The 27859-nt window shown below is 42.3% G+C and overlaps 2 protein-coding genes across 3 annotated transcripts; one reads left to right on the top strand and one right to left on the bottom strand.

The window, feature by feature from the left end:
• Positions 1–659: 659 nt before the first annotated feature.
• LOC109855613 (protein disabled) lies at positions 660–12022 on the bottom strand. Of its 2 annotated transcripts, none has more exons than XM_020430061.1 (7): positions 11548–12022; positions 8979–9193; positions 8724–8867; positions 6667–6819; positions 6119–6367; positions 5766–6026; positions 660–5692 (listed from the first exon to the last, which is right to left on the bottom strand). In XM_020430061.1, the coding sequence occupies exons 1-7, from the start codon at positions 11582–11584 to the stop codon at positions 1325–1327; spliced, it is 5427 nt and encodes a 1808-aa protein (XP_020285650.1). In that variant the 5' UTR covers positions 11585–12022; the 3' UTR covers positions 660–1324. The 2 variants fall into 2 exon arrangements, with proteins under 2 accessions (XP_020285650.1, XP_020285651.1); XM_020430062.1 differs by having other exon boundaries at positions 6119–6223.
• A 2695-nt stretch (positions 12023–14717) lies between these two features.
• LOC109855615 (protein cueball) lies at positions 14718–27360 on the top strand. Its single transcript, XM_020430063.1, has 7 exons — positions 14718–14970; positions 18697–18915; positions 19417–19606; positions 20363–20974; positions 21321–21629; positions 21935–22205; positions 24367–27360. Exons 1-7 carry the CDS (start codon positions 14886–14888, stop codon positions 24472–24474), a joined length of 1794 nt encoding a protein of 597 aa, XP_020285652.1. The 5' UTR covers positions 14718–14885; the 3' UTR covers positions 24475–27360.
• The last annotated feature ends 499 nt before the right edge of the window (positions 27361–27859 follow it).

Genomic DNA, 27859 nt, shown 5'->3' with positions numbered 1-27859 from the left:
TTATATTTTTCACAATATATTATATTTACTTATTTTTTATTATTTTTTGAAGAGTTTTTTCCTTCACTCCAATCTTATGTACATAATTAAATAAAATATGTACGTAATATAAAATTTTTTATGTTTCTGAATCGTACTAGTCGCTGAAGGTTCGACGAACAAAAAAAGAGTTAAAATACATAATCTCATTTTTTTTTTTTTTTTTTTTTTTTGTGTAAACATAATTCTGCCCATCCTTCACATCTCCCATGCAATTTATCAGCAGCGTAACCAAATCGAGGGGGAGCTCGCGGAAGAATGTGTCGTCGTCGATTGTGTGTACAAACGTCTAATTGCAAAGTAAGTAATCGGTAGTTCGTGCTAGTTAAAAATGTATAAAAATCATGTTTTTTGATTTCTTCCCGAAACGCACTATATCAGTTTTGTTCTCTCGCGTAGCTCCCGGACGCACACGTGACTAGAATTTCTCGTTTTTGAACTAAGTTACTTAGAGACTCTTCACACACATTCGCAAACTCGCGCTGACTGTTTTTCCCGCGAAATTGTCGTCTCTCGCAATAAATGCACACGTACAAACCGAATATATATTAAATAAAATACATGAAACAACATTAATATAATTACAAATTACATACGTAATTCACAGTTATAATAAATTATCTCTTCTTTTTTTTTTCTTTTTTTTTTCTTTTTTTTTTTTTATCGACGAAGTAATCTTAATCGATACAGCAACAATATTATATATGTACAGATTTATTTGTTAGAACAATGACTAGTTTTCTGTGTGTGAAATAGTGTGTGTTTTGCTTCAAAAATGTCATTCGTCGGAAACTTTCGAACGAAAGATTGATGATCGGCAATTTTCAGTCGAAAGATCTTTTTCGAAGACGTAGGTGTAAACAAAGATGATTCTAAATTAAAACAAATTAATTGAAACAATACGTCGCGCAAAAAAAACAATTTTAGTTTCTGAATCAACGTTTATAGGATGAGATTTTTTTTATCTCGAAAGAATTGTGTGAAATGAGACAAGCACAGCAAACATTTATCTGAAACATTCGAGCCGCGTTTAAAATTCTTTTTTTCTTTTTTCTTTTTTACTTTTGCTATATTAAAATCGCTATAGTCGGAAATTTTGATAAGAACAAAGTATCATGGACTCCACCGAGTTTTTCACGATCCGCCGACGTTTTTTTCGAGTGTGCAACGAAAACCGTGGTCTCTCTTTCTCTCATCAAATATTTATCTTCCAATTGTCTAATTCACACCGGCGTCACTGAATTTAGCGCGAGGTTTCTTGGCGAATCTTGTTCTCCGTCACGAATTAATTGAAGAAGTCATCGCCATCGAACGGATCGCTCTCTCTCGCAAAGATGTTCACCGACTCCGATTTTCGGATGTACTGATCGCCCCTGGCTGTCTTGTTATTGTTATTGTTATTTCCCGGACCGTATTTTCCTTGCCGGGTGTTCTTCAGCGGCAACGTGGTGGCCCGGTGGTCCGGCACGTTGTCTTCCAACTCGGACTTGAAGACGAACGCGTCGTCGTCGAACCTCAAGTCGCCATTGAAGAAGGAATCGCGGCCGCTGTCTTCGGATGCAAAACCGTCAATAGGTTGTTGCGGATCCTTCGCGGTGTCGCACGGCAGTTCTTCCGGCGTCGCTTTAAGCTCGGACGACAGTCTCTGCCGATCGGAGGCGTCGCTGGATGCGCTCGCCGTGGGTGTGAGGTCGTCCTCGAAGAAGCTCGACCGTTTACCGTACTCTCTGCTTACATCCCGTCTGGAACCGTGATCTTTCGGAGCTCTGATGCCGGGCGAAGGACTAGCGGGTGGCGGTTCGCGCTTCTGATCCGAGATTTCTGGTCGTACGCGCCCGTCCACCGGCGTCAGAGTCTCCACCGTGCTCGGACCGGACGTTGGTTCCACGTGCTCGACGCTCGATGCGAAATCGTCCTCGAACGGACTCTGCGTCTTCGGCGCCTGTCGAGTCTTGTGCCTCATCACTCGTTTGCGATGCATTCTCTCGTTCTTGATCGAATCGGGACCCTCGGACCAGTACGTCCGCTCCATCCAGCTGTCGTATTCCTGATCGCTGCCCCAGTAGCTCTCGCGACTTCTGGATCGTTGAGAAGATCGCAGATACAGATCCGAATCGTTGTCGCTGCACTCGGACCTGGACGTACCGCCGAATTTGCGCGGATCCGTGTATACCATGTCATTATTACGACCGTCGTTCGCGCTGTTAGGTCTCTTCGGCCAGTGTCTTTTCCTAGTAGCCGGATTGTACCTAGGCGAATCGTCACCCGGATGTTCCGGTCCGTATTCCTCGTCCCAAGACGGATAGTCGTGTGGTCGTTCTCTGTCGCGATAATAATAATACGCGTCTCTCATGGGATATTCGGCATCGGGAGGTCCTCTCCTGCCCCAGAATCTGTTGTCTTCCTCCCATCTTCTTCTGTCGTACCTTCTTCTGCCCCATCGATCCTCCTCGTCGTATCCCATACTCTCCTCGCTGCCAAATCGATCGTCTTCGTTCCACAACATTAGTTTCCGCTTGCGCTCCTCGTCGTAGTACGCGTGACCGTCATGAGGCCAATTGTATCTCTGCGGCGGTGGTTTCGGCCGACACTTCCAGTGCGCCTCGTATTGATCCTCGTCGTCCTTGTAGGGCTGCACCTTTCGGTGCATTCTACATCGTCTCGGACCCTCGTCATCCCACTGGCTTTCCTCGTGCCAGGGCGAGGGATCGCGCGGACGGTGACTGCTCTTCGTCCACGGCGTTCCGCGGGACTTTCTGTCCATTCTCTCGTGAAAGCTGCCTCCGCGCTTCTCGCCGTCCTCGTAGAACGATGATCTGTCATCGAAACCCGGCGCGTCAAATCGCGGATGTCGCGAACCCGACCAGAACCTGCCGCCGTCCCCGCGCACTTTTCCGTTACTTTCCTCGCTCTCCTCTTCGTCCTTCCATTCGTTGTCGCTGTCTCCCGAGTGTCGATATCCTCCGCCGCCGCTGCCTTTGAACGGCACCTCTCTGTGAAAGTCTTTACCGTCCGGAGACCACGGCGAGGTGCCGCCTATCGAGCGCTGCCCCTCGCAGGACGATCTATCGGACGAGACGAAAATGCCCGTATCGAACTTGGCCCAGTTACTGTCCTCTTTACTGTCGTCTTTCTCCTGTCGCGTTGTCTCCGAAAACGGGCTGAACATATCCTCGAAGCCCGAGGACGCGGGTGGCGGTTTGGTGTCTTTGGCGCGATGCTCGCCTGTGTTCAACATCTTGATCTCCTCGAAGATGTCCATCGCGACGGCGTTCAGATCGGTGGACTCTCTCTTAGCCGAGATATTCGGGCTCGACGACGGTGGCGGTAGATTTGAGAATAAATTCAGCAGATCGGCCAGATTCTTCGGCTGCTGAGACGGCTGCTGAGGTTGTATCACCGGCGACGCTCGCGCGGAACTCATCACATCCTCGTCGTCTTTCTTGATCGGCGCTGGTTCTGGCTCGCCAATGATTTCCCGCAGAGCGGCGTATCTGTCGCTCGAAGTCGACGTTGACGTCGAAGATTTGATCTCCGTCGACGATCTCTCGGCCACAGACGAGCCGTTCGTTTCGTCGTTAAGAATGTCCGAACCGACTTTATCCGAAGACGTACCGTTGGCGTCGCTTCCTTTCTCAGAGTTGTCCGCCTTCTCCTCCGCTTCCATGATCGTCTGCGTCTTCTCCGTATCATCTTCAACGTCTATTTCCGTTTGTTGAACCGTGGACGAGTCGGATGTGATGTCCGCTTCCGCTATCACTTCGTTTTCTTTTTCGACTTCTCTGTCTTCAACTTCCGCTGATTTTTCCTTCTCTTTTTCTTTTTCCGTCGAACTCGTAAGAGCGCTGGTCGTCGCCTCGTTGACCTTCGTTGAGGCTTCTTCCCTCAACAAATCTTCGTTCTTCGACGATAGCTTGACGGTTAAATTCACCAATGACGTTATCGAATCCGAAGCGGTCTCGCAGCTACGCATTTCCGGTTGAATGTCCGCTTCAGCGCCGACAACCTGTTCGCTTGTATCAAATTTTTGGTCTTCTTCCTTTTCTTCTTCTTCTTCTTCTTCTTCTTTCGTCGTCGCTTCCTCCACCTTTGAGTCTTCTTTCATTTGCTCCATCTCCAGTAACTCTCTGAAGACCGCGTACTTGTCGTACGTGGGATCTTGTTTCGGTTCCGCTTCGGAAAAACTGGTTTTGTACGACTCCGATGATACGAAAGAGGTCGAGATCGAACCGGTAGTAGTCTGCGGTTTCGACGCGGCCATCGACGAGAGCGTAGGCTTAGGCGGGACTGTGATCTGTTCGGTCGTCGTTGTCGTTGGCGGAACGGATTCCTCCGCGGCAACGACCTCCTTCATCGACAGATTCGCCAGGCATTGCGTGAGTTGCGTCAAAGTCAGACTCGTCAGCTCCTGTACGGTCATCCCGAGACTGCTGGCCAACTCGTCCAGATTCGTCCAGGATGACGTCAGCTGACTGAGCGTGATATCCAGCGGTGGCTTTGTCTTCTTGGAATCCGCGATCGGACCGGCGCTACTGCTGGTCACGGGCGACGACATTGACGTCGTGGACGATATTATCGTATTAAAAGAGTCATCGAAACCGGATGTGGTGCTAGTCGTCGTGCTTATAAAGTCCGGTCTCACGGGCATTTGCGGTGGTGGACTGAAATTGTCGTCGAACTGACCCTTTATCTCCCTCGGCGGACTCTTCTTATCTCTGACGATCTTCGTGGGTGACGGCGAGGTCTCGCGCTGCGGAAAGTCATACTGGAAGTGTCCCTCCGTGTGCGGCGGTCTGGGCGGCGGTCTCGCGCCACCTCGGACGCTTTGTTTCTTCGGCGGTAGCGGCGGTGGATTGATGAAAACGCTGCCCGCACCTCTGGGCGGTGGTTCAGGCACCAGATCCAGATTCAGTTCCGCGCTCGAACTTGACAGACGCGAGTTCGCGTCCGACGAGCAGGACCTCAACGGCGAAGCTGGCGATTCATTCGTCACCGAGAAGTCCATCGGAAATTGCTTCATAGCGTCGCTTATAGACGGCGCTTTTCCGGCTGGCAGTTCCATGTCGAAGTCTCGTTTCCGCACTGATGAGAGATACTTCTTCGGACTCGGTAACTTTATCAGCGCGTGCGTCGACTCGGTCGAGTCTCGGTCCATGCTGCGAAGAATCGAACTTCCTCCCGAAGCGGTTGTGGATGACGCGATCGGTCCTTTAGACAGCGTCACATCCTCCGGCGGCAAAGACACCGAGAGCGGCTGATGATGGATCGATCTTGCAGCCGTTTCCTTTTTCGGCGGCGAATCGGCTCTCTTCGGGATGGTAGTCTCATTCTCGTCGAATCGGTCGAAGTTGGCAAAATTGCTGTCCTCGCTGTCTCTCGTTGTCAGATCGTTCTGCATCGTCTTGATCATCTTCGGAGTTTCCAGACACTCCATCGTGGCCGTGATGTTGAAGTTCGTCGGGAAACTGTCGCTGGAACTGGTTGACACCAAGTCCTTGAGTACCTTCTTCGGCGGATTCTTCAGATGTTGAAAGAAGTCCTTCTTGTCCACGTAGGGCTTGATCAGGCCGGTTCCCAGAGGATCCAGCTCCGTGAACACGTCGATCTGCGGGCTCTTCGTCTGAGTGTTGCGTGGTGTGGTTTCAACTGAGCTCTGCAACACGAACGACACATTTCACGTAACTTGTGAAAAATTTGTATTTGACGAAAATCAAAGTAACACTTACGTCCTCCTGATCCTTCTTCGTCGAATTCTTACTCAAATTTGCGAGCTCGTTGTCGTTGAAGAGATCCGTGGTCTCTTTTTCCAACCAATGTATCGTGTTAGTCTGCGGAGGTGGCGTTTTACTCACTAACGTCGTCGCCGGACTGGATGTGGTTGACGCGGTGCTGGTACTGTGCGCAGGCACAGTGTGTTGTCGCTCCAGATGTCCCCTTTTCGAAGAAGAAGGTGGCGGTGGCAAAATCGGACGAACTGTCTCCTGAAGCTGCAATATTATTGACGATATCACAATTCGCGTGCGGTGTCTTCATAAATATTTAAAGAAAAAAAAAAAAGATTTTCAATAACAAGCCGTACTTTCATGTTCGCGAAGGAATCGCCGAACGGATCGGTCTCGAACAGATCGTCAGCGGACGGCGGCGGATTCTCCGGCGTGATCTTGTCCATCAGATGGATACCCTGCTGTAATAAGTTTAGTTCAAAATGAAGATCCAGCAGATCCGCGATCACGCCACCTGGCAATTCGTTCTTGCGATCGGCAGGCTTGTCGACCTCGCTGTTAGTCGTGCGAATTCGATGAAATGAGGATTCTGTGCCCGCCGCACCCTGCGACATTAAATTATTTGCAGGGTGTCTGAGTTTCTGATAGTTACGTTTAAGTTACCACAGCGACGTCAATTCTGTCAAGATCGATTTTTCCATCGAGACATCTCGAAATGAATCTTAATTTCACCGAGTCTTTGGGTCTTTCTCTTTCGTCTTCGGGAAAATGTGTGCTCGGGAAAAGAAATGGAAAAGCAATTTACAAAATATCGTGTGAGGTGGAGAAAGGAACTCGTCTGACAGAGGAACGATTTAGCATATCTTGAATGCAGCACTTATTTCGAGAGAGAGACTAAATTTACCTTGGTGTCGGGCGCCGGCTCAACGAAAACACCGCCTGTGTGAAATTTAATTGCGTTAATGGTATTCTGCTCTATGTGCTGTTTCGCCAACTCGATCTCTTTTTTCTTCAGCTCGAATACTACTTGGAACAAGTCTCGCATCGCTATCACCACCTGTTAAATAAAGTTCTTCTTTCGTCAGTTCCGTGACAAGTCACAAAGTGACTTAAATGCAAACTCTCTCTCTCTCTCTCTCTTTCTCTGTTAAATTATTCAAAACTTTATACGTTCAATATACGCAGGGTTTAACAAAAAATTTTTAGAAAAATATTAATCAGTAAGACAGTTGCGACAGAAATTATTTTCTATTATTCTTTTTTTTCTTTTATTTCTGTATAAAATATCATTTTGAGTATTTTTACTTATAACTGAAAAAGCGAAAGAGGACGTTTCTCTTTTAGATTTTTAATTAACTGATAATCTCGGAAGAATTTCTGAAGCTTAAATGAATCTTCTCTTTTCTTTCGAGAAAAATATCGTGAGAAATCAGGAGAACTACTACCCACTTTCCCCCGATGACCGTAATTTTCGAAAGCCCATTCCCGATCGTTCACGCCACCCTCACTCCCGTCGACGTCGGCGCCTGTCATCCCTCTGTTTGCTCCGATTCCACGCCGGTTAAAACCTCCAGCAGCGCGTTAAACGCGACCACCGCCGTATATACGGGCGGGGATTATCGGAGTCGTTTACAGGAGGCGAGCGCAGAAATTAAACTTGGAAATTGAATGAAGGCGTAAGGTTGTTGAATTAATTTGCCACCTGTCGCGCGCGCGCGCGCGCGCTCGCTCAAGCTCTTCCCCGGAGCTGATTACATTTTCGCGGCGATAATCGTCGCTATTGAGTTGAGCGAGTTGAGAAGGCCCGCGAGTGATCGAGAGCGAAAGTCTACGTAACAGAGTTAAACATATTCCTTGATTTTAGCGCGGCCAATTTTAGTCGTCATAAACTTCCCTTCTGTTCGTCGCGCATTTACGTCTAACATCCGCATCTTGCTAAAAGTTGCGTGGCTGATGCATTACGTGAATGATATCCGGCGGTGGAATAGAATTTATATCACACAGAACTTTCTTCGCTCAACAAGTGAGAAAATAAAAACATATGTATATGTTACAATAAAAAAAAGAGAAAAAAAAACTTTCTTTTCATTTTTTTTAATAAATTAAAAATATTACAAAAATAAGAAAGAACACATCGATCGGGAAAAAAATCAAAATTAATTTTATTTCAATAAAATTCATTAGAATTAAATTTTCAGATATATATATTTGTAGCGATTTAACGGACAATTTTTGCAAAAAATTCTTCTCTCAATCGCATTTATAAGCGTCTAATAATTGCTACTCTCGCTCTTTCGTCGACACGAGAGAAAGAAAAGAGGAAATTCAAAGGAAGTCGGCGGTTTAAACCGCACGCTCGAGCACAAAAGTGGGATATAGTGTGGCATATTTGAATATCAAGAAGTTGTCGATCCCTTTGAACGCGCATGAAGCGAGCCGTGGATAATCCGGCAACAATCTCCCGCGGCGAGGAGACGGGAGTATCGACGCGAACCCGAACGCGCTCTGTGTAATGCAATTATTTACATACGCGTCCGCGATTACGGCCGCCCGGGGTCGATATTGCTTCTCGGATTGGGCAAATATCATTCTAGACTCCCTCTCTCTGTCACAGTCCACCCTCCCTCCGGACTATCCCGCCGCGATTACTCGTTCTCGGATAATTGACATACTTTAAACGCGTTTAGAAACTCGCGCGCGAATTTGTAATCGCTCGTGCGTGTTCTCATCGATAACCCTCGAAGCCGCTAAATCAATTCGATGCCGCCTCTCTCGTCTTGTGTGTCCCTGGTACCCTAATTAGATTTTCGCGTGTTTGTTGAGAGCGCATGTGACACGGTTCTTTAAACCGAACGTACAAGAGAATTCAATAAAAGCAAGTTTTGTTGTAAAACAAAAAAAAAAATACTGACTTGAGAGAAAGAGAGAGAGACGAGAAATAAAAGACATGCGCGCACTTACTTGACTCGCCGCCTTGTCAGTCTTAATGCCGAAAAATCGGTGCCCGGTGTCCGGTGACCCGAAAATATATCCAAAGGCTCTCGAATCGCTCATGTCTTGAGCAATAAACGATATTTTATGAACCGGATGGTGATACAGGCAGTCCTGCGTGAGAATTGACAAGGATAACGTATTCATCACGAATTTCATCATAAATCGTGTAACCCGATATGTGCATAACTACCTATATGTGTAATAAATAATTTCGCAACTCACCCCGGTCTTCTCGTCCCTCAGACGAAGCCCGTCTATGCTGACCTGAACGGCGATTCGTTGCTTGTGCTCGCCGGCGGCGCGAATCGCCATCTTCAGGTCAGCCAAGGCCGCCTGGCACATCCGGTCACCGCGTGCTTCCGATACTTCCAAAATACCAATCAGTTTTGCCTTGAACGACACACCCTCCCCAAGAAAGCGGGTTGGGTCGTTCTTGACTGAAAATCATCAACACTCATTAAATTTAACATTTGATGTGCATCAACTTCTTTGTGCATCAGGTTTAAAATTCTTTTCTCGATTTTCATGTCGCGTGTATAGCGAATCCTCGCGGAAGTAACGCGATAACGCGAGCCACCGTAAAGAACGTTCATTGTAAACTTCGCGACGTGTGGGCTCGGCTCGGTCTCGCGTGAAGGAGATCAAATTATCGTATTTCGAAGCCACGGGGGTCGTTCCGAGAAGCGATCCGACGGCGATAGGTCCGAATGCATTTAAACCGATATCGATCGGTCATACAACCAATTTGACTGGCGAGAGTATAAAATGAGAGAGAGAGAGAGAGAGCGAAATAGAGCTCTCGAGTGCTCGGCGAAAACGATCCCTCCGTATCAGACAAGCGAATACCGGCGTTAAAATTAATTGTTCGGAACGGAAACCGATAATTGGGTCGAAACGTATATATTTACAGCTTAGCTACGATAATAATGCATGTCATTTGTGACATTCGGTTCTGGAAGCGGAAGTGCCAATATTTGGCTAATGGATTAACAACGTAGCGCGGTGACAAATATTTAAAGCAACGCCAAAACGCGCGAGTTGCGCGCGTGTTTCGGTTTTAACTTCGCGGCTTTGACGTAATCAAAAACAAAAGTAATTAGTACAAGTTATAATGAATGTAACTAATTTAGTTTTTCATTTGTAAATATCAGAATGTGAATGTAAATGAATACACGCGTTATTGCGCTGTTTCTCCTCTCTCGAAAAGAAACAATTGAATCATATATTTGCTCGCGCGAGCGCGCGCGCGCGCGCGCACACACAAGTTTTAACTTCAGCTGATGAGAAGCTATACTCGAACGAGAGGAATAAATCTGACAAAAAAATTTAAATAACACACCGGGAGAGAGCGCAGAAAAACACACACTCTCTCTCTCTCAGTGCTGCTTCTCTCGCTGCCCCTACGATTTTTAATGACCGTCTCCGATTGTTCCGAAGGTACTCGTCAGATTCTCGAGTGGGGAACGCCAACTGTCGATACTCGAAAGTATATACACGTTTGCCGCGATACCAATCTCGAAATGCTTTTTTCACGCTCCTTCCGTCTCTCCTTGCTCTTTAGAGCCAGATGCGCTCTCTTCGCGCTCTCGGCCCTCTCTCGTCTCGCGTCTCTTTTTCACAACAATTATTATTGCGGCTCCGCGAGACAAGACACGTAACAATGGAACAAAGAGAGACATTTTTGTCGAAACTTGACTCGTTTAAATATACATATATATATATATACATCACGCGTACGCTTGGTACAAGATGTTGATTGTGTGTGTATGTGTAAATGTCAATTTGTGATTAATTTATATACAACGCGCACGCGCGATTAAATTCAACTGTAATCGAGGAACCGAGTTACGGAATGATTAATTGCTGTCAACTGACGTGACTCATGAAGAAGTTGCATAGAAAAGCGTATTCATCTAGGTAACTGCTTGTATGACTTGCATTCTCTCGCGGTTAATTTAGCCACTTCTAGTTTTTTATTTTCGTCTCTCATTTGTAGCAAACGTATTTCTCACGTATTTCACAAACATGTCATTTAAAAAGCAATGTCAAGGATTTGAAAGAAGAGAGAGAAAGAAGATAGAGAAACAGAAATAAATAAATCGCAAATTTTCATAAATTTTTACTAATGAAAAAAGTGTCTTTTTTTTTATTTAGTAAGTTTCTTCTCTACGTTAATTTTTCTTAAGACAATTATCGTTTAATCGAATAAAAAAAAAAATTAAAAAACATCGCTTTCACGTTGCCCTCTAAACTCGTACCCAGTAGTAATCTCGAACACGCGCACGGCACAGCTGTCGACATCTTCCGACGATGACGACACGCGCCGCGACCGTCATCAGTATTAACACCGCTCGATCGGTAACGCTCACGTTAAAGAGACCGATCTCGCGCATTTCGCGCGAGCAAAATTCGCCGCTCGAGCGACTAATAAAGCTCATTTTCCGCGGCCTTCATATGCTGCATATGTTTAAGAGCGGGATGCGTCAATCATGCCGAATTGCGTAGCAATCTCTCTCTCTTTCTCTCCCGCATGAAACTCGATGCAAAGCACGGAGAACAGCCGAGACGATTCGTCGCAAAATACGCGAGGAAGCCATATTACAACGGAGCGCCCTAACCACCCCTAACAAATCTACAGGGTGGTACCAGAAACATCGCGGATAAATGACGAGAAAGCAATTCGAGAAAGACACGAAATCGTGACGAAATCGCAGTCGCGAGGAAATTCACACGCGTGAAAACACACACGCACTCCATGCACAAGTGCGGATCGAATCGACCCTTTACTCACACTTGCACGGACTGTTTTTTTTCCGTAAGGTCTGCATCGGTGGTCCCGCGTAGACGACGGCGAGATAGCCCCGAAGGCGACGACGCACGCAGAAATTTCTGCCCGTCTTTTTCACCGTTTCGTGTTCTCTCACCCTTCTCTTTGCCGCCGTCAGAGCCGGTCTCCCTTCGTTCAGGGTGCACCCTTAGGTCGGGGAATACGATCCTCAGCACAGACACATGTCGTAGCACGTCGGTCTCTCCCTGTCTCTCTTCCTCTATTTGTTCTCACCACCCTGTGCGCACCCTCTCACTCTATCTCTCTCTCTCTCTCTCTCTCTTTTACTCTCTTCTTCACCTCCCTCGCTGTTAAAACCCCCCGCTGATGTTTCACCCTTTGCCTTGTGTATTTTCCGCGAGAGGCGAGAGAGACGTGAGCGCTCGCGAGACTGGCAGCGGCGCGTACACTCGTTCGCGTCGTCGTGCTCGGTTCGTACTCTCGAGGCACACGCGCCACTCTTTCACGCACGCAACACGCCGACGCTTATCCCGGTCACTCTCGGTGGGACCAGGTCGGAGGAGACAGGAGCGACAGGATCGCGAGGATGTCCTGCGGTGCCGCCGGTTGCCAGGCACCGGGAACACGGTTCCGCGCGCGCGGCGCCCGAGCGCGTGTATCCGCGCGTGTGCGATGTAAAAAGGCCGAAGGAAGTGACAGCTGGCCGCCACCGGCATGGGTCGCCCTCATGCTAGCCGCTCTTATTGATCAATAATATACACCGCTGCCGCCGCCTGCCTTGCCCGCTTGTTCGTCTAGTACTCGGCGTCGTCGTCGTTCCGCTCGCTTTTCCCACCAGCGCTTTTCCGCCGAGCGACGTACGCGTTTCCTCGCGTTTTCCGATCGAAAATATCCCGGATGTATAAATCTCGCGAAAGCAAACGCGTCACCGTCGAAACCGTTGTGTAAATAAGACTTTGATTATCTAAGAATCTTTTATTTTTCTCCACAGAAGTGCAATCGATGGAAAATTGAAATATGAAAAAAAGAAAAAATACAATTACTCTTATAAAATTTATAAGTAATTGCATTTGCTACAGCCATTATTAGAATTTGCAATATGAGCGGTTGGAATAAAAAAATTATTTCTTAAGAATAATTCACTGATTATTTATTCATATTAAGTTAGAAATAATCTCTGCGCAGCAGAGAATAATCCGTGCAGCTTGCGCAAAAAAAATATTAGTTCGTACAATTTTTATTCTTCCGGAGTACACACTTCGCATCACAGCGAACATTATCCAAGAGGAATCTTTTGAACTAGGAGATCTTCCCGCGCCGACTCTCGCTTTCTCGACTTTCCCCTCGACTTACACGCTCTATTTGCATCTATAGTGCGCATGACATTAGCACTTGATAGTTCTCAGAGGAAGAGAGAGATATGTTATATTTTATATAGTTTAATTAAAATTTAATTTTATGCTACTTCTTTTGCTCAATTCATGTTTTTTTTACGATAACTTTCTCGGAAAGTGAATTAGTTTGTCGGACAAGATGTTTTTCTAAAATAATATTTTATGAAAAAACTTTAATTTTTCTTGCGATAAAATTACGAAAGTAACATATTATTAATGTTTAAAATTATATATGAGAGATCGAAAATGTCGTAAATATATTTATGTAATAAAGAAATATCAGAAGTTAACATGAGTCGATAACATAGCACACTCTGATAAGAAAAAAACATACAAATTGCTTATCAGCGGTGGATTGGAACCACTTTTTGCGTGTTTAAATAGAATAATTTATATTTTATAAAATTTTGTATCAAAATTTTAAATTTTTTTTAACAAATGTGCTGCTACACGAAACTTAAATTAATGTTAGATATTTTCAAACTTGCTTGTTTTTAAAACAGTTTAAGAGAAGTCACTCCATCAACTGAATATCTTAAATTTTTTAATAAAAAATCTATCTAGAAGAATTGTTTTCTTATTTTCGCACATATTTCTGTTATTAAAATCAATTCAAAACTGTTTCTTTTACAATTAGAAGAAAGATATTTTGAAAAAAAGTGTATTAATTAAGATACGTTAATGGAAACAAACTCGAACGCACATTTGTCTGTTTCATCGTATTGCAAAAGTTTCGACGAGTTACACAAAACTATAGGACAGCAAAGCTTTTGTATTCGTATTACACTCCTGAATAGGAAGTGGTGAGGATTCGGGTTGAAATGAAGAAACGAAGAAAATTGGCGCGTGCCTGTCACAAGAGCCGCAAGCTGAGGCGCGCAAGTGCACAGTAGCGTAACGATCGATTTCGTATCCGATTTCTTCGACACTTCGCTAGATACAAAAACAAAAAGTAAATGTCCCTCACCAAAGACCAATGGTTAATAATTCATTAAGTACGTCCTCCATATGAGGAAACTTTTGTTGAATTAATAGAAAATATGCGTTTCTTCGCGCTGAGAAGAGGCAGATAACTTTTTTCTCGTGTGTGAAAAATTATTCTCGGAGTGATAGATCATAACGCGACGTATGCAAACAATGTGTGGACGTATCAATTATGTTTAATAAATCGCGCGGTAATGCACCAATTAGCGATTAAGCGCGCGACTTTATGAGAAAATTAACAGAACGATCTTATGATCCGTCGCGAACAATTCGTTCGAGTCGGATCGCAGTACAGGTCAGGAATATATTATTATAATTAATACGATACACGATCCAATTGTGTTGACAATCTGAATTTCAACTGACTAGCTGTCAAAGTGATCGATATTGACAATCGCACAAAATTAAGATCCCAACGACCAACCATTAGAAAATAAACTTCTTCTAAACTCCTTTTCGAAGGCAATGAGATATAGAAAAAAAATAGCAATCTTTCTAGTATAATCGCTGTATTAAGAAAAAATCAAAGATATATCGCGGATTTTCCCCGTTGTGTTCTGTGTGAGAATTTTACCGAATGTGTGTTTTCTTATCATAAAATATGTTTTCTTTATTAACGGAATTCCCATTATTTACAAGTAAATGCAGAGGCCAATGCGACTTGATAAATTCGTAATGACACTTTGCTCTTTAGGGTTAAACACCGCCTACTGGCGTCTACGGCGCTTCTCGGCCTTCGTGGCGCGCAGCCGGTTCGCGAGACTTCTCTCTCGTTCCGCGGCTTCAGTTCGCGCACGGCGGCCGACGAGTGACCACGTGTACAAAGCGTTTTTCTAGCACACGCTCGTGAGAGAAAAGCGACAGTCATCCCCGGTGATTCGTCTTCGTCGTGTGTTGTAGCCCGATCGGTCCTCCTCCGCCGCTTCGTAATTCATTGACGTGATTACCAAATGATCGTCAGTCATGATCTTCACTAAGACGCGGTACCTTCTGTCATGCACACTGTTATTATGCACCTTTGCGGTCTTGACACGCGCCAGGTCGTGGGGTAAGTCATGAGATACATGTGACAAGCACGTACGTACGAGATATCGTGCGCGATCGTTCGACACGTCGCGCCGGTGTTAGCGGCTGATTAAATCGCCGTGTTGCACGGAGAATCGGGCACATCGGTGATGTTACCACACCGAGACGCGCCGGTGTCCGTGTGCCCGTCCATGTGGCCGTGCGCGCGTGTGTCGGTGGAGCAGCGCCGACTCCATTCACTCGCTGCCGCTCGTCACGTACGCCACTTTTCGCGTACCGCTTTTTCGCGCGCATCTACGAAATGCGCACGAAAGTTGAATGAAACGTCACGACGAAACGCGGCCCGTGACACCGTCACGAATCGGCCGATCTTACGTTGATCGGTCGCGAAAAATCATCGGCTGTCCTTACACCTGTTTTACGTAACGAATGTCAGAGCGCGGCCAAGGGTGACGACCGCGCGCGCTCTCGCGCATTGCATGTGTGTGTGTGTGTATGTGTGTGTATATGCGCGCACATAAACATCAATGGGAAACGAGAGCGGACGGATCGCGATGCTCGCGAAAGTTACGGGCAAGACAGGTCGGTTGTCGCGATCGCGTCGCCGATCGTGAAAATTCGTATTTTGAGGCGACTTTTTCGCGGTCACGTTTAAGGTCGTGCGCGGCGACTCGCGGCGAGAGTCGCGCGCGCGATTTTTTTCTTCGACCCGGAGCGCGTATCGGAGAGAGATTGTGTGTGATTGTACGACCTTATCGTGTGTGCGGCAACGGTATATGTAACAGGAAGTTACACACGAAGCCGCACCTTGAATCGGTTCCTGGTTTACACGGCACGCGGACAAATAGAGAGAGAGAGAGCGTGCATAATCGAGAAATCAATTGGCACTTGAACATTTATGAGAGTTTTTGTCGCGCGCAACGCGCGTTATTAATACGTGTCACGTAATAAGGACGCAATCAATACATAATATCGCGCTATATGTCGTGTTGATTGTTATTTCGTCTCGGGACGAAACCGGTAGTTTGAAGATCAAATCGTAGACGAAACAACACGAAAATCATTGGAAAGTAAATAGATAGGACGGAGATACGGAGTAAATAATAAAATTACGTAACGGTGTAGGAAGAACGTCGTCGCGACGTGCATCTTTGACGCTGCTTATTATGCAACCCATAAATTCTATTTTGCAATCAAAGAAGTTCCGCTTTTGCATCATCCAATGTTTATTTTAATTTGCAAAAAAAAAATGATAAGTGCGATATCGACTGCGTTTTATGGGCTTTCGAGCGTGGCTGATAACTTGATACCTGAAGATTTCGAGTTATCAGTTGCGCGCTGTCAACTTCCCCGCGATTTTTTCGAACGGCGATCAATATATTAAATACGTAAAAATATTGCAGATATAAAAAAAAAAAAAAAAAACGCAACAAGTATGAAAAGAAATGCAAAATTCTTCTCGTCGCGCTATCACGAGAACAGAGATTCGGCTCTTTTCGCTTTATCGCGCAGCGACTGAAATTCTTACATAGGCGATAAATACGAATTACGATTAATTATAAAGCGCGGTACGCGCAAAATTTATGTGAAACGTAAATAAAATAAAAGACGTATTGAAGCGCACGTGCAAACTTAATTTTCATACATTTGCGATAAGGTGACTCGATCGAGAAAGTTCGCGCATTTCCAATTCTTCGTTAATTATGCGAATAACAATGTCTTTCGGGAACTTTGTATAAAGAAAAATGCAAATATCGGAAAAATGCGACTTTCAGAAAAGTCTTCGATATAAATTTCCAGAACATTTAAACGAACGATATACTTTTTCGATCAAAGATTTATGTTACGTACGTTTCATTATAATGTAATAATATATTCATGTTGTATATTCTTATTTTCAAGATACTGTTTTATCTCAAATGTAAAACACGGCAATAGATATAACGTGTTGAATATATTTCCGAACACATATTGCGAACACCATTTGCGACTTAACGAAGTATTTATCGCTAAAACGTTCTTTGTCTCTTGCGATATAGCATTTTTGATTGCGACATTTTCCTGCTCATTTATTGCGGAAAGAAAAATAAAAGAAATAGACAGTTTCTCATAAACATTAGATAAACTTATAAATTGTAGGTCAAAACTTTATAAACTCTCTCTCGGTCGCGTTCTCGATCATGTGATTACATTGACGCCACAAATTTACACACAAAATACGTCAGAATGCGTTAGAATGTTTTAGAAATCTTCGCGATAGTTGTTTGCGTCAATGTCTCGTAATCGCAAATAATTTGTTGTTCCGATTGTAGCTCACGATAAATTTTAAATTTGCATTTAGCGAAGCTGCACGTGTACTTCGAAGCAAAACCTCCACACACACAGCAATTAGAATATTTTCCCGATCTACATGTTAATGCACCGAATACTTGGAATAATGCCTGTAAACATTTATGTCGGTTTTTTTTTTTTTTTTAGTTTTAGTAGCTCGGAAAAAACCAACTCCTTGTTCGTAAAATCGAAAATAAAGATCGAAACGTTTTCGCGATCTTCTTTGAGAATGATATAATTTTTACGCACGTCTGCCAATATGTCCTCAGCTTTTTTGTATATCGATTTTGCGATGAAGTTGTTGTTTTGTCCAAATTTCTCTCTTCCTCCCCCCCCCCCAACGATTAATAACAACGAGATATTGGTCGCGTTTGAATAAATATAAAAGAAACACTTAAAAGAAGCACAATTATAATCAATCCACTTATCTTGCTAATTAACTCTGTTATCGGTAACGATTGGGCCTTATATTCCGTCTGTTTGCTTCATTAAATTCCATTCTGCAAGATTTCTCATTATCATGCCTGAGAAAATATAAAGTTGTCAGATACACGCGCGCGTATCGCGAGAAGAGATTGCGATTTTTGAACTTCGTTTTATTTGAAGCGACGTAAAAATGTGATCTTAATGATCGACGATCGCAGATTAACGGCGTTGAGATAGAGAGACGACAGATATATATAAAATTAAATGATTTTTGAAGTGTTCGCATAACGTAAAGTTCACGCGTTCGCGCGCGTGTTGGAGTACGAACGCATATCGACTTGATAAAGCACAACTCAGCTGATGATTTTATTTTCTTAGATGAGTTTTCACTTTGCTTCGTTGCAAGAGAGACAGTTATCATTGATAAAACTGCATTGTAATTGTGAAAAAAACAATGTTTGCGTTGTAAAAATTGTGTGTTGTGCAAAAACATTTTTTGCACAATATCGCATTTGATTTGCGTGTGAACAAATAGTGGAATAATTTAAAATAATAGAAATAAAAATTGCATACATATGTATAATAAAATATGCAAAACTATGTTTTTAAAACTCTTGACATTGATATATGTCCTATTTTTTTTACAACATCTGAAAATAACTACGATGTTGTAACATGTTATTGAAAGAAAAATATGTTGATTATAGAGAGATCAGCTGATTGCAATGTTTATATCTCGTGATACATAACGCGTGAAAAAAATTCCTTTAAAAAATAACAGATCTATTCCGATCCTACCTACTTGTTTTGCGCTCGCAAGTATTTTCGACTGAGATAAGGTAGCGACAACTCGACAATTATCGCTCGTTTTAACGCTGATTTTTATTGTAAAACAAAGAAAAATAATTTAATTTTAATTGCAGTTTTGCTTTGAAAATGAATAAAGATAAAACTCTAAGCGATAAAATTCAAATTGCCTTTGTTTTTACAGACTTAGCCGTGGTGATCGGCAACGAAATCGACTTTTTCGGACGAAATAGCACTCTGACGGGTCACGCCAACGTCGGAGACGCTATCTCGTTGGCCGGAGTAACATACGACGATACTACTAAAACGATGTATTTGTCCGATGTAGACAATAAAGACGTGGCTATATTCAGCATCGATCTTACGGAGAAGGAGAACTTCACAATGACATCCTTGTTGAAAAGTGAGTACACATGAGATGAAATTAAAATGAGCGAAGGTTTTACGCAAACGGTTGCTAACTTGTGTCACGAAATTATATAAAATGTCGCTGACAAAATCACGTGTGGAACATCGTGACTGCGTTTGCTTATTTTGCTATTCAACCGGTTTTTACAACGGAGATTAATAATGCATAATTCAAAAAGATTCTCCATGCGGAGGTTTTTAACACACATCATCAACGTCATCATCAACGTCATTGTTTAAATAAATGTCAGCGATTCTTCGAATTCGAAAGATATATATAATATATATATATATGAACGTTAAACGTGTTTCTTTTTTGCTGACGTAATATTGTTCCTCTTTGTGAATTTTTTGTAAAATATGACACCAAGATAAAAACGTGTATCTATTAAAAACAACTACGCATATATGTATTATTAGTATTAATTTGTATTAAACACTCGCACATACGAGGAGCATGTATAATACACGTAATCTCGGATTTAATTGTGCGTAGAAGAGGACGGAATGCACATAATGGGAATCGTGTTCGACAAGGAGTCACGCACCTTGTTTTGGGCCGATGCTTTGAACGAGACTATTGCGAAGATGCACGTGTCGCAGAGCGGTGAACCGAGCAGTCCCGTCGTTCTGCACAATCTCGCCGGAAACAGTCCACGTGGCGTCGCCCTCGACGTGTGTAACAGGTGTGCCATTTGCGATATCCTGCGTCACGGGGATTCCTCCTCCCCGTCGCTTATCTCATCGCACAGTCCGAGTGACAATCGAAAAAAAACATAAATTACACAATGCGGGAACCAAAATAATTAAAAAACTCTCAAAATCGCAGAGAATAATCTACGTGTCATCTCTCGCAGTTCTCGGTGTCTCAATTTTTTTTTGTTTTTAAAACTTTGTTATTCTTCAAATTTCCAATTTGTATTTATAACTCGAAAATCAATTTATTACACACATAAGTGTAACAAAATGCAATGCGAGAAAGATTTAGACTGTGTAAGAGCGCAATGAAACAGAGAGCGAGACGGAGATGTCTCACGTAACGAGCTAGCTATCGCAGCAGTTCGCAGTACAAAATCGCTCTCTTGCGTTGTCAGCGTAGGTATCTTAAAAAAAAAAAAAAAAAAAAAAGCTGAAGGTGCTGAACACAAAACCTTCAACGTTTCAAATGAATCTGAAAGAATTGAGATATAAAACGTGCTTTCGCCAGAATTTTCAATACCTGTAATTTGCGTTGTCAAACATATTTTTTGCAGAAAGAGTCTTTTTCGAAATTCCGTCGTTTCGAAAAAGTCATTAATGCGCGAAAATGTACACTTGTACTCGTGTACATTTCGAACTTGATACTTCTTTGGTTTTTTCTGAAGAATAAGGAAAAAATAAGGAACAGAAGAAAACCAGAAATCGATAAATAATCGCGAATCTTCTATTCCGGTCTTTTCCAGTCACATATATTGGGTAAACACGAAGAAGGCCAGTATTGAGCGTTCCAATCTCGACGGAAGCGATCGAATAATCGTTATTAAGGAAAGACTGTATAAGCCACTGGCGGTTACGATTGATCAAGCGGAACAGAAGATGTACTGGATCGACGACGTCGAGGGGATACACTTCAAGATCGAGCGAAGCAACTTGGACGGCGGCGAGCGGGAGTTGCTAATTCACGGCACGCATCAGCAGCCGGTCTACCTGGCGGTTGATGACGAATTGGTGTATTGGTCCGACTGGGTGCACAGCGCGGTCTGGAGTCTGCCAAAGAACGCGACGGTCGGCGAGCCGAAGGAGTTCAAGTCGTACTACATGTCCAGAAGAACCGCTGATCCAAGCGGAATCGTGACGCGCGACAATATAGGCACTATCGATTGCGCGGCAATTTTGTCAAAGATGAACAAGATGAAAAGTCTATCGGCTTCACAAGTGACGACAAGAAACAATCAGTCGTTCAATAGTCTGATCACCAGCACGGAGGATTCGGATTTGACCACCGAGAGCTCCAAATACTGCCTAAACAACGGCCATCTGAACAAAACAGACGGCAAGTGCCGATGCAAATCAGGGTGAGTGAGCTGCTGAGCTTTATATGCTATTTTAAAATCTAAGCATTTGAAAGTAGACGTTGCTGATATAAGTCGAACATTTGATAATCTGGAAGTCAGAAATATTTTAACACTTGCATCGCTCGGCGATGATAGTAACTTATTATTATTGTATACTCGGGACAAAGTTTGTAATTCGAATGTGTCTTAAAAAAAGTAGTTGTATTGTCGACATGAATTATTCAATAGTCAGTAAAGATATTGTAGCGGAATATTTGAGTAGCGCCCGAGAGAGCATAAAATATTGATTAAAATTCAAAACGTGATAGCAATTGAGCATCTTTGAGAACTCGAATTATTCTTGCAGATTCGTCGGATCCTTTTGCGAAGTTTCTCTCTGTCACAATTACTGCCTTCGTGGTAAATGTTTTATAAATCATCGCGAACATCCCGAGTGCCTGTGTTCGGGTTCGTTCAGCGGCGCCCGTTGCGAAAAGGACGTTTGCGACGGATATTGCCTTCACGACGGCAAGTGTTCCATCGAGAAGGGAAAGCCGCAGTGCAGTTGTAAATACTCCAAAGGGACTCGATGCGAGGAGCCGAACGATATCGCGACGATCTGCGCGATATACTGCGCGAGCGATCGCGAAACAATGCCCAGCGTGACGTCCTGCAGGTACGTACTCACGTCTTTCGCAATTGCAACAATCGACAATTCTGTGCCACGTGATATCTAACAACATTTCCGGTATTATTTTTTCCAAATAGATTATTCTTTACAAATAACTGAAAGATAAAAAAATATTTTAAAATATGATCTTTTTGCCTCAAACTTCTTGAAGTTAAAATCGAATTTTTCGCTATTTTATTGCTTGAAATCTATTAATATTTATAATTTAATTAAAACAGACGCAATATGTATTTTTTTAAGTATCTTCCCACAGATTATATAAATATCGTGATTGTTTCGTGTGAACACAGGTGTACAGATGCCAATCGCACAGCTGAGAGAATCACTCTTAGCGATAGTTTCCAAGCCAGTACTCTGCTGTCGATATTCCTAGCTCTCATTGCTCTGCTACTTCTAATAATCGCCGGACTTGGTTATTACGTGAGTGTGTTACGGAGACGACGTGTTAAGAAGCGCTTCGTGGTAGGAAAGGGCGTGACGCCGCTCACATCTAGGCCGCAGTTATCGGATCAGTGCGAAATCACCATAGAGAATTGCTGCAACATGAATATTTGCGAAACTGTGAGTGAAACGCCATACAAATAACGCCGCGTGAAATTGATAGCGCGCGTTGGTCGCGTCAGCGTTTCGTTGAAGAAAGTTCGTTCAAGAGCGAATCTTGAAGCGCGTATCATTCTCACATCTCGCACTTTGCCTTGAGTTCAAGATCACATTTATCACACATGTTATCTAAATATTTATATAACAAATTGTTAAAGGGAATGCCATTTACACTTTCCGTTTTTTTATAAAGCTCATTCGATCGCATGACTCGAATCTCAATGTGTGTGAGCTATTTTTAGATCTCATAATGCAAATTTGAACATCCCATCCGGAGCTACCGCTTTTATTTTGGGACCACCGATGAATGTTTTTATGCTTTTAGTTAAAACGGTATTTGAATTGACAAGAGATTGCATGTGTAATGTAAATACGAATTCTTAGGTTATTCGTATTTCTGTGAGTCTCATATTTGAAAAAAAAAAAAAAAACGAGGGAACACTTCCGACATTTGTCACTGAAAGAATTGTCAAGTTGATGGTTTTTTAATCGCAAAGCAGTATTGCACAGTATTATATCAGGAGTATGTTTTAAAAAATTATTTATTAATTGATTTAATTGTGTTTTATTTTATTTGGGTATTATTTTATTTGGGTATTTATTTTATTTGGGTTTTTTCTTCAAGTGCTTGTTTATTTAAAGAACAGATAAATCAAGAAATTATACATGTATATATATATGTGTATGTATGTATATATATACACACGTAATCATCTCATTCGCACGCGCGCGCTTTATTCACATGTAGATTGCGTATTGCACTGTGTTGTTTTGTTACGCTGTTGATAATTGAATTTAAAAGCATTTGTTGTTTTTTTTTTTTTTTCATTAACTGTAGCTTCTTCATTTTTTTGAAGGCCCGTATCTATAGTCGTCACGTAAATCTCGCACAAAAAATCTACCGTGCGAGACAGAACTCAGGTTGTATATTGAAGCACAAATTTGATATATCTATTCAATTGATTACAAGTATCGCGATTACAAAGTATCAAACCGTATCTTGAGATTCGCTTATTGAATCATATTGCATCTCAGGTTTCACCTGAATCCTCAGCTGAAATACACGGTTATAAGTACGGGCTCGAATGAATGCGAGTGTATACAAGTGACTGTCTCTCTCTCTCTCTCTCTCTCTCTCTCTCTTTCTCTTAGTATTCTTATATCGTCACTCCCTACGTATAATCCCGTAACTCCAAAACGCAAATTTTAGAGGAGAGCAGTTTAAAAGTATAAAGCTTCATATGTTTCCCTATAGTTAGGGATCTTTCGGTTTCAAATTTGTACCTTATTTATGAATATTTTTTTTAAATATTTGGTGACCATAAAGAACATGACTTTCTAAGTGTCATTATGCAATAAACTGAAAATCCCATATGTGACACTTATGTAATTATACGTAGGGAGTGACGATATATACAAGACATGTGTAAAACTTGAAAAATTATTAAATAATTTTTTTCGCGTTCCACTGTTTCAGCGATATTTCTTGGAAATTCGCTCACTTTGCCGATCGTAAAAAGTAACTAATCGATTCGCTAACTCTTTAAATAACTCTCAAAACAATTACAGGAGGCGAAGAGTTAGGCTTATCTTATCTTTGACCGTTCTATGCGCGCCGTTCATGCGTTCGCACGTCCAAATGATTGAGTTCTGTCAAGGTTGATCTATTTTATTGTATTATTTTTCGCTTGAATTGTTCTTTGATTTCCCCTGTGAAATTAATTAAGCGCGATAACGACAAGAGCTACGACTTTGTTTTTCGCGCCCGGCTCTACGAGAGAGAGATACAAGACATGTGTCCGTTGTGTTGTTTTTGTTGTTGTCTGAGAACAAATGACGATTTATATTAAGAATAAGACTTCCTACAAAGACGCCCCTTTGTGTGACACACACGCTGAAAACTAATATATATTACGCTCGTTTATTGAATGTCGCAACAATGACGATTTGATACGTTTGGCGAGAAAAAAGAAATCTGCACGCACGAGTAAAATCTTTTTTTAAGTTTCTATACAAGTACAAGATTCAACCATTTATTTCCACACACACAAAAAAAAATACGACACAAATCGGCGCAGCAATATACACGCTAGGATAACAGAACACTTTCGTTCTTTTGCAGCCGTGTTTCGAACCGAAATTACGAAATGCCGGGATGTCAAGAAGCAATAGTACAAAAAAGGAAGAGAAGAATTCCTTGTTGGATAACATGGAGGGTAATTCGTGCTAGCACAGACTATTCTCGTCTCGTCGTATGAAATGGCGAAAATTTGACGGGAAACTCCGCACGAGCTCTCGAGGATCAGATTCGCGGGTTTGTTCCTGTACGACTGTACATACTTCGGCAGCGAATAGTATTGTTGTTAAGTTTGGAAGTGTCCGCGTTTTACACGGGGATGCGCGCGGACGACGTGTCGACGACGCTTCGTTTCTGGAAAAGGAAGCCAAAGGTCTTTTTAGAAAGTCCTATTTCTTAGTACGTCATGTATAAAAGAAAAAAAACACGTTAGGGCTGTGTCTTAAAACCATTTCTTTCGCGCGTTAGTAGCCGTTAATTAAATTAAATTAAATTAAAATTTATCTTCCTCCCTTCCCTTTTTAACTTTGCTTTAAACGCTTTTGTTTTCAGAAGGAGAACAAAAAAAAAATGCGAACTGTTATATTTTTCACGTTTCTTCGAATCTATCGTCAAACGCGATCCCTCTCGCTCGTGGAGTACGCACAAAATAAAACGTTGGAAATTTTAAACGTGCGACGTGTGTAAAACGAATTTTAAATTTTTAGATAAAAAAACGAAATGCGTCACGTATGTATATGTGACGGAAAGTGCGGAAGTTTACGAGATTATATACTGCCAAGTGAAAATGAGAAAAGAAGATGTTGTCGCGTGTACACTTCTTGCTGACATCGATGATGCGTTCGAATCGAACAAGCGAAAGGGAACGTGTGCGTGCGCGTGCGTGCGTGTGTGCGTGCGTGTATGTATGTGAGTGAGTGAGTGAGTGAGTGTGTACGAAAGTTTTCCATAATCTATCGATAAATAGCTGCCAAAACACGGGCTCTCTGATATACGGAAAAAAAGTTGCCTCACTTCGAGACAAGAGACTTCCTTATATTTCCAATAAATGTTATTCTGTTCAAATAATTTAAGTAACAATCGAAGGAAACTCGCGTGCTGAAGAGAAATTCTACAGAGAGAGAGAGAGAGAGAAAGAAAGATAGAGAGTCTAAACGAAAATTAGCAGAGTCGCAAAAAGAGTGTGCGAAAGTTGCCTTAAGCGGTAATTCTAATCGTTGCTCAAAGTACCAATGAGTACATTCCTAAGGAAAGATTAGATTGCGATTACGCAGAAGTAAATAGTTCTCTTTAAATAACAAATGTTTCTTTCGACTGAGCTATCCGTCAACGGGCCTTTACGATACGTTTATGCGAATGAAACTCATTCGACGTGTGACTCCGTCTTGTAAACTCATATACACTTTGACCTCATCGCCACTCGCTTTTCACAAAATTCACGCGAAGATCCATTTGTACTTCGCGCTTTTAATTATAATTTTTAATTAACACATTTTTTTTTATCCCTCACTCACAGCTGTTGTCGTGATTATATCTCGTTGTCGATCTTTTTTTTTTTGATTATATACATATATATATATACTACGAATATACAATGTATAGAGTGCGTATTACACGCATATTACACGTTTTCGTGCGAAATTACGCGCGAAAAAAAAAATGAAAATTCAAACTGGATCGTGCTTTCGTCCATTCGAGATATACGTATTCCCGTAATGCGAAAAAAAAAAAAAACAAATCTTTACACCGCTGTGTACATTGAACACTAAAGTCTTCATGTAATTCGGAAGGAGATCGCGCTGTCGTTAATGTAAGTTCGCAAATAGATGTATAGCGTAAATTTGTAAACGGATGTACATGTTTTAGGCGACTAAATATCACAGTGCAAAACGCGCATGCATATCGTATATGTATGTTGCGCTCTGTGAGGTGTACAATATATAATAGAGATATCACAGAGGAGAATGTTATCACAGATTATATAACGGATACGCGAACGATCCTCGCTGTCGTCGTTAGAGTAAATGTCAAAATTCAATCCGGGCGCGCGTTGTAACGCGATTTTCGTCGCGCGCGCGCGCGCGCGCGAGCGCGATTGTTCAATTACAAAAAATGGAAACTCCACACACGGTCTGTAATACGATCGTGCGTGCACGGTCGCGCGGCAATAGAAAAAGCGCCGCCGTAGTCGCGGTGACAAAAAATCGCAAAGCGCGCGCGCTTGACCTCTCAGTGACAAATTTATTTATTATTATTAATGTTGCGCGAAACTTCGGAATTCTTTGTTTATTTAATTTTAAGAGGATCGTCGATTTTTATACATTTTAAGAAAATCCGCAGCTTTCATCGTTGAACTATGCTCTTGTTTTTTTTTTTTTAAATTTATTTCTTTAAAACAGCCGCGAAAATTATTCATTCTCGTTCGATGTGCGCGAAGCCAATTACTTAAGTCTTCGTTATTTTGTTTTCTTTAAACTTCTAATTTTATTCTATCGCGAAAGCGAAGTTTTTCGCCAATTTCGTTTCCCATCGTATTGACTCACGATGGCTGATGTGCACGCGCGAGGTAACGTGCGAGGTGTTAACCGATTCTTGCTTGGCTTTTTTTTATGAAAAAATAGTCGCAAATTTTATTTCTTTCCTTTTACGTTTTCCTTGATCGAGAACACCGATGTTGCAATTAACAGTAACTTAAACATGTGTAAGTTTTACGTACACCAAAGTTGTTTTTAGTAGTGCAGTAGTAGTAATATAGAGCGCGAAAAAAAAAACACAGAAGTACATATTAAATCATTGGTTTGCCAAGAATTATTGCAACGATTACGTAGAACGACATTGAGTTTGATTATGTAGGATTATGACGTGCACTTTGTTGTTATAAAAACTCCGACTTTAGTTCTAGAAAACTCAATTAATCTCTAATCGCTGATTAGAATCGCATCGAACCAATGATCGCCATGTTGTTCATTAATTAATAGAGTTTATGTTTTTCTTTGCAATGCGGAATAATGTTCCTGTCGTCGTGACGAAAAAAAAAAACAAATATCATTTATACAACACATGACGATATTTTTTGTTCCTGTATACGATAGAAGCTATACTTAATTGTCAATTTTTTGCTTTTGTAAATCTAAGTGTAATAATATAATTTTGTACTAAACATTTGCGACATTTGCCGAACTATATATATATATTTAAAGAAATATATATACAGGGTGTCCCAGAATTGGTGTAACATCTCTCGTGAACAAATAGAAGGAGTAAAACTGAGTCGAAAAGTCCTGAACCATTTTTTTCTATTATTTATAATAAAGGAGTAATTATTGAGTAAATCAGGCCAATCAGCGCAGACCTTTAGCCAGGCACACGTCAGTGAGCACTCACACACATCAGGCGCGCGGCTCACTGACGTGCGCCTGGCTAAAGATCTGCGCTGATTGGCCTGATTTACTCAATAATTACTCCTTTATTATAAATAATAGAAAAAAAATGGTTCAGGACTTATCGACTCAGTTTTACTCCTACCTGCCTACGAGAG

The sequence above is a fragment of the Pseudomyrmex gracilis genome, unplaced genomic scaffold, assembly GCF_002006095.1.
Source record: "Pseudomyrmex gracilis isolate BER0280 unplaced genomic scaffold, ASM200609v1 scaffold_93, whole genome shotgun sequence".
NCBI lineage: Eukaryota > Metazoa > Arthropoda > Insecta > Hymenoptera > Formicidae > Pseudomyrmex > Pseudomyrmex gracilis.
Note: the sequence above shows the minus strand (reverse complement) of the source record. Positions and strands in the feature narration are given on the sequence as shown.

Excerpts from the sequence above, each read along its gene's own strand:
- LOC109855613 (XM_020430061.1), bottom strand. The coding sequence starts at position 11,584 with ATGCAGACCTTACGGAAAAAAAACAGTCCGTGCAAGT. Across the intron at positions 8,868-8,978 it reads TGAGGGACGAGAAGACCGGG|GACTGCCTGTATCACCATCC; the intron begins GTGAGTTGCGAA and ends ATTCTCACGCAG. Across the intron at positions 6,368-6,666 it reads AGCCGGCGCCCGACACCAAG|GGTGCGGCGGGCACAGAATC; the intron begins GTAAATTTAGTC and ends TTAATGTCGCAG.
- LOC109855615 (XM_020430063.1), top strand. The coding sequence starts at position 14,886 with ATGATCTTCACTAAGACGCGGTACCTTCTGTCATGCACACTGTTATTA. Across the intron at positions 19,607-20,362 it reads GCCCTCGACGTGTGTAACAG|TCACATATATTGGGTAAACA; the intron begins GTGTGCCATTTG and ends GGTCTTTTCCAG. Across the intron at positions 22,206-24,366 it reads ACATGAATATTTGCGAAACT|CCGTGTTTCGAACCGAAATT; the intron begins GTGAGTGAAACG and ends GTTCTTTTGCAG.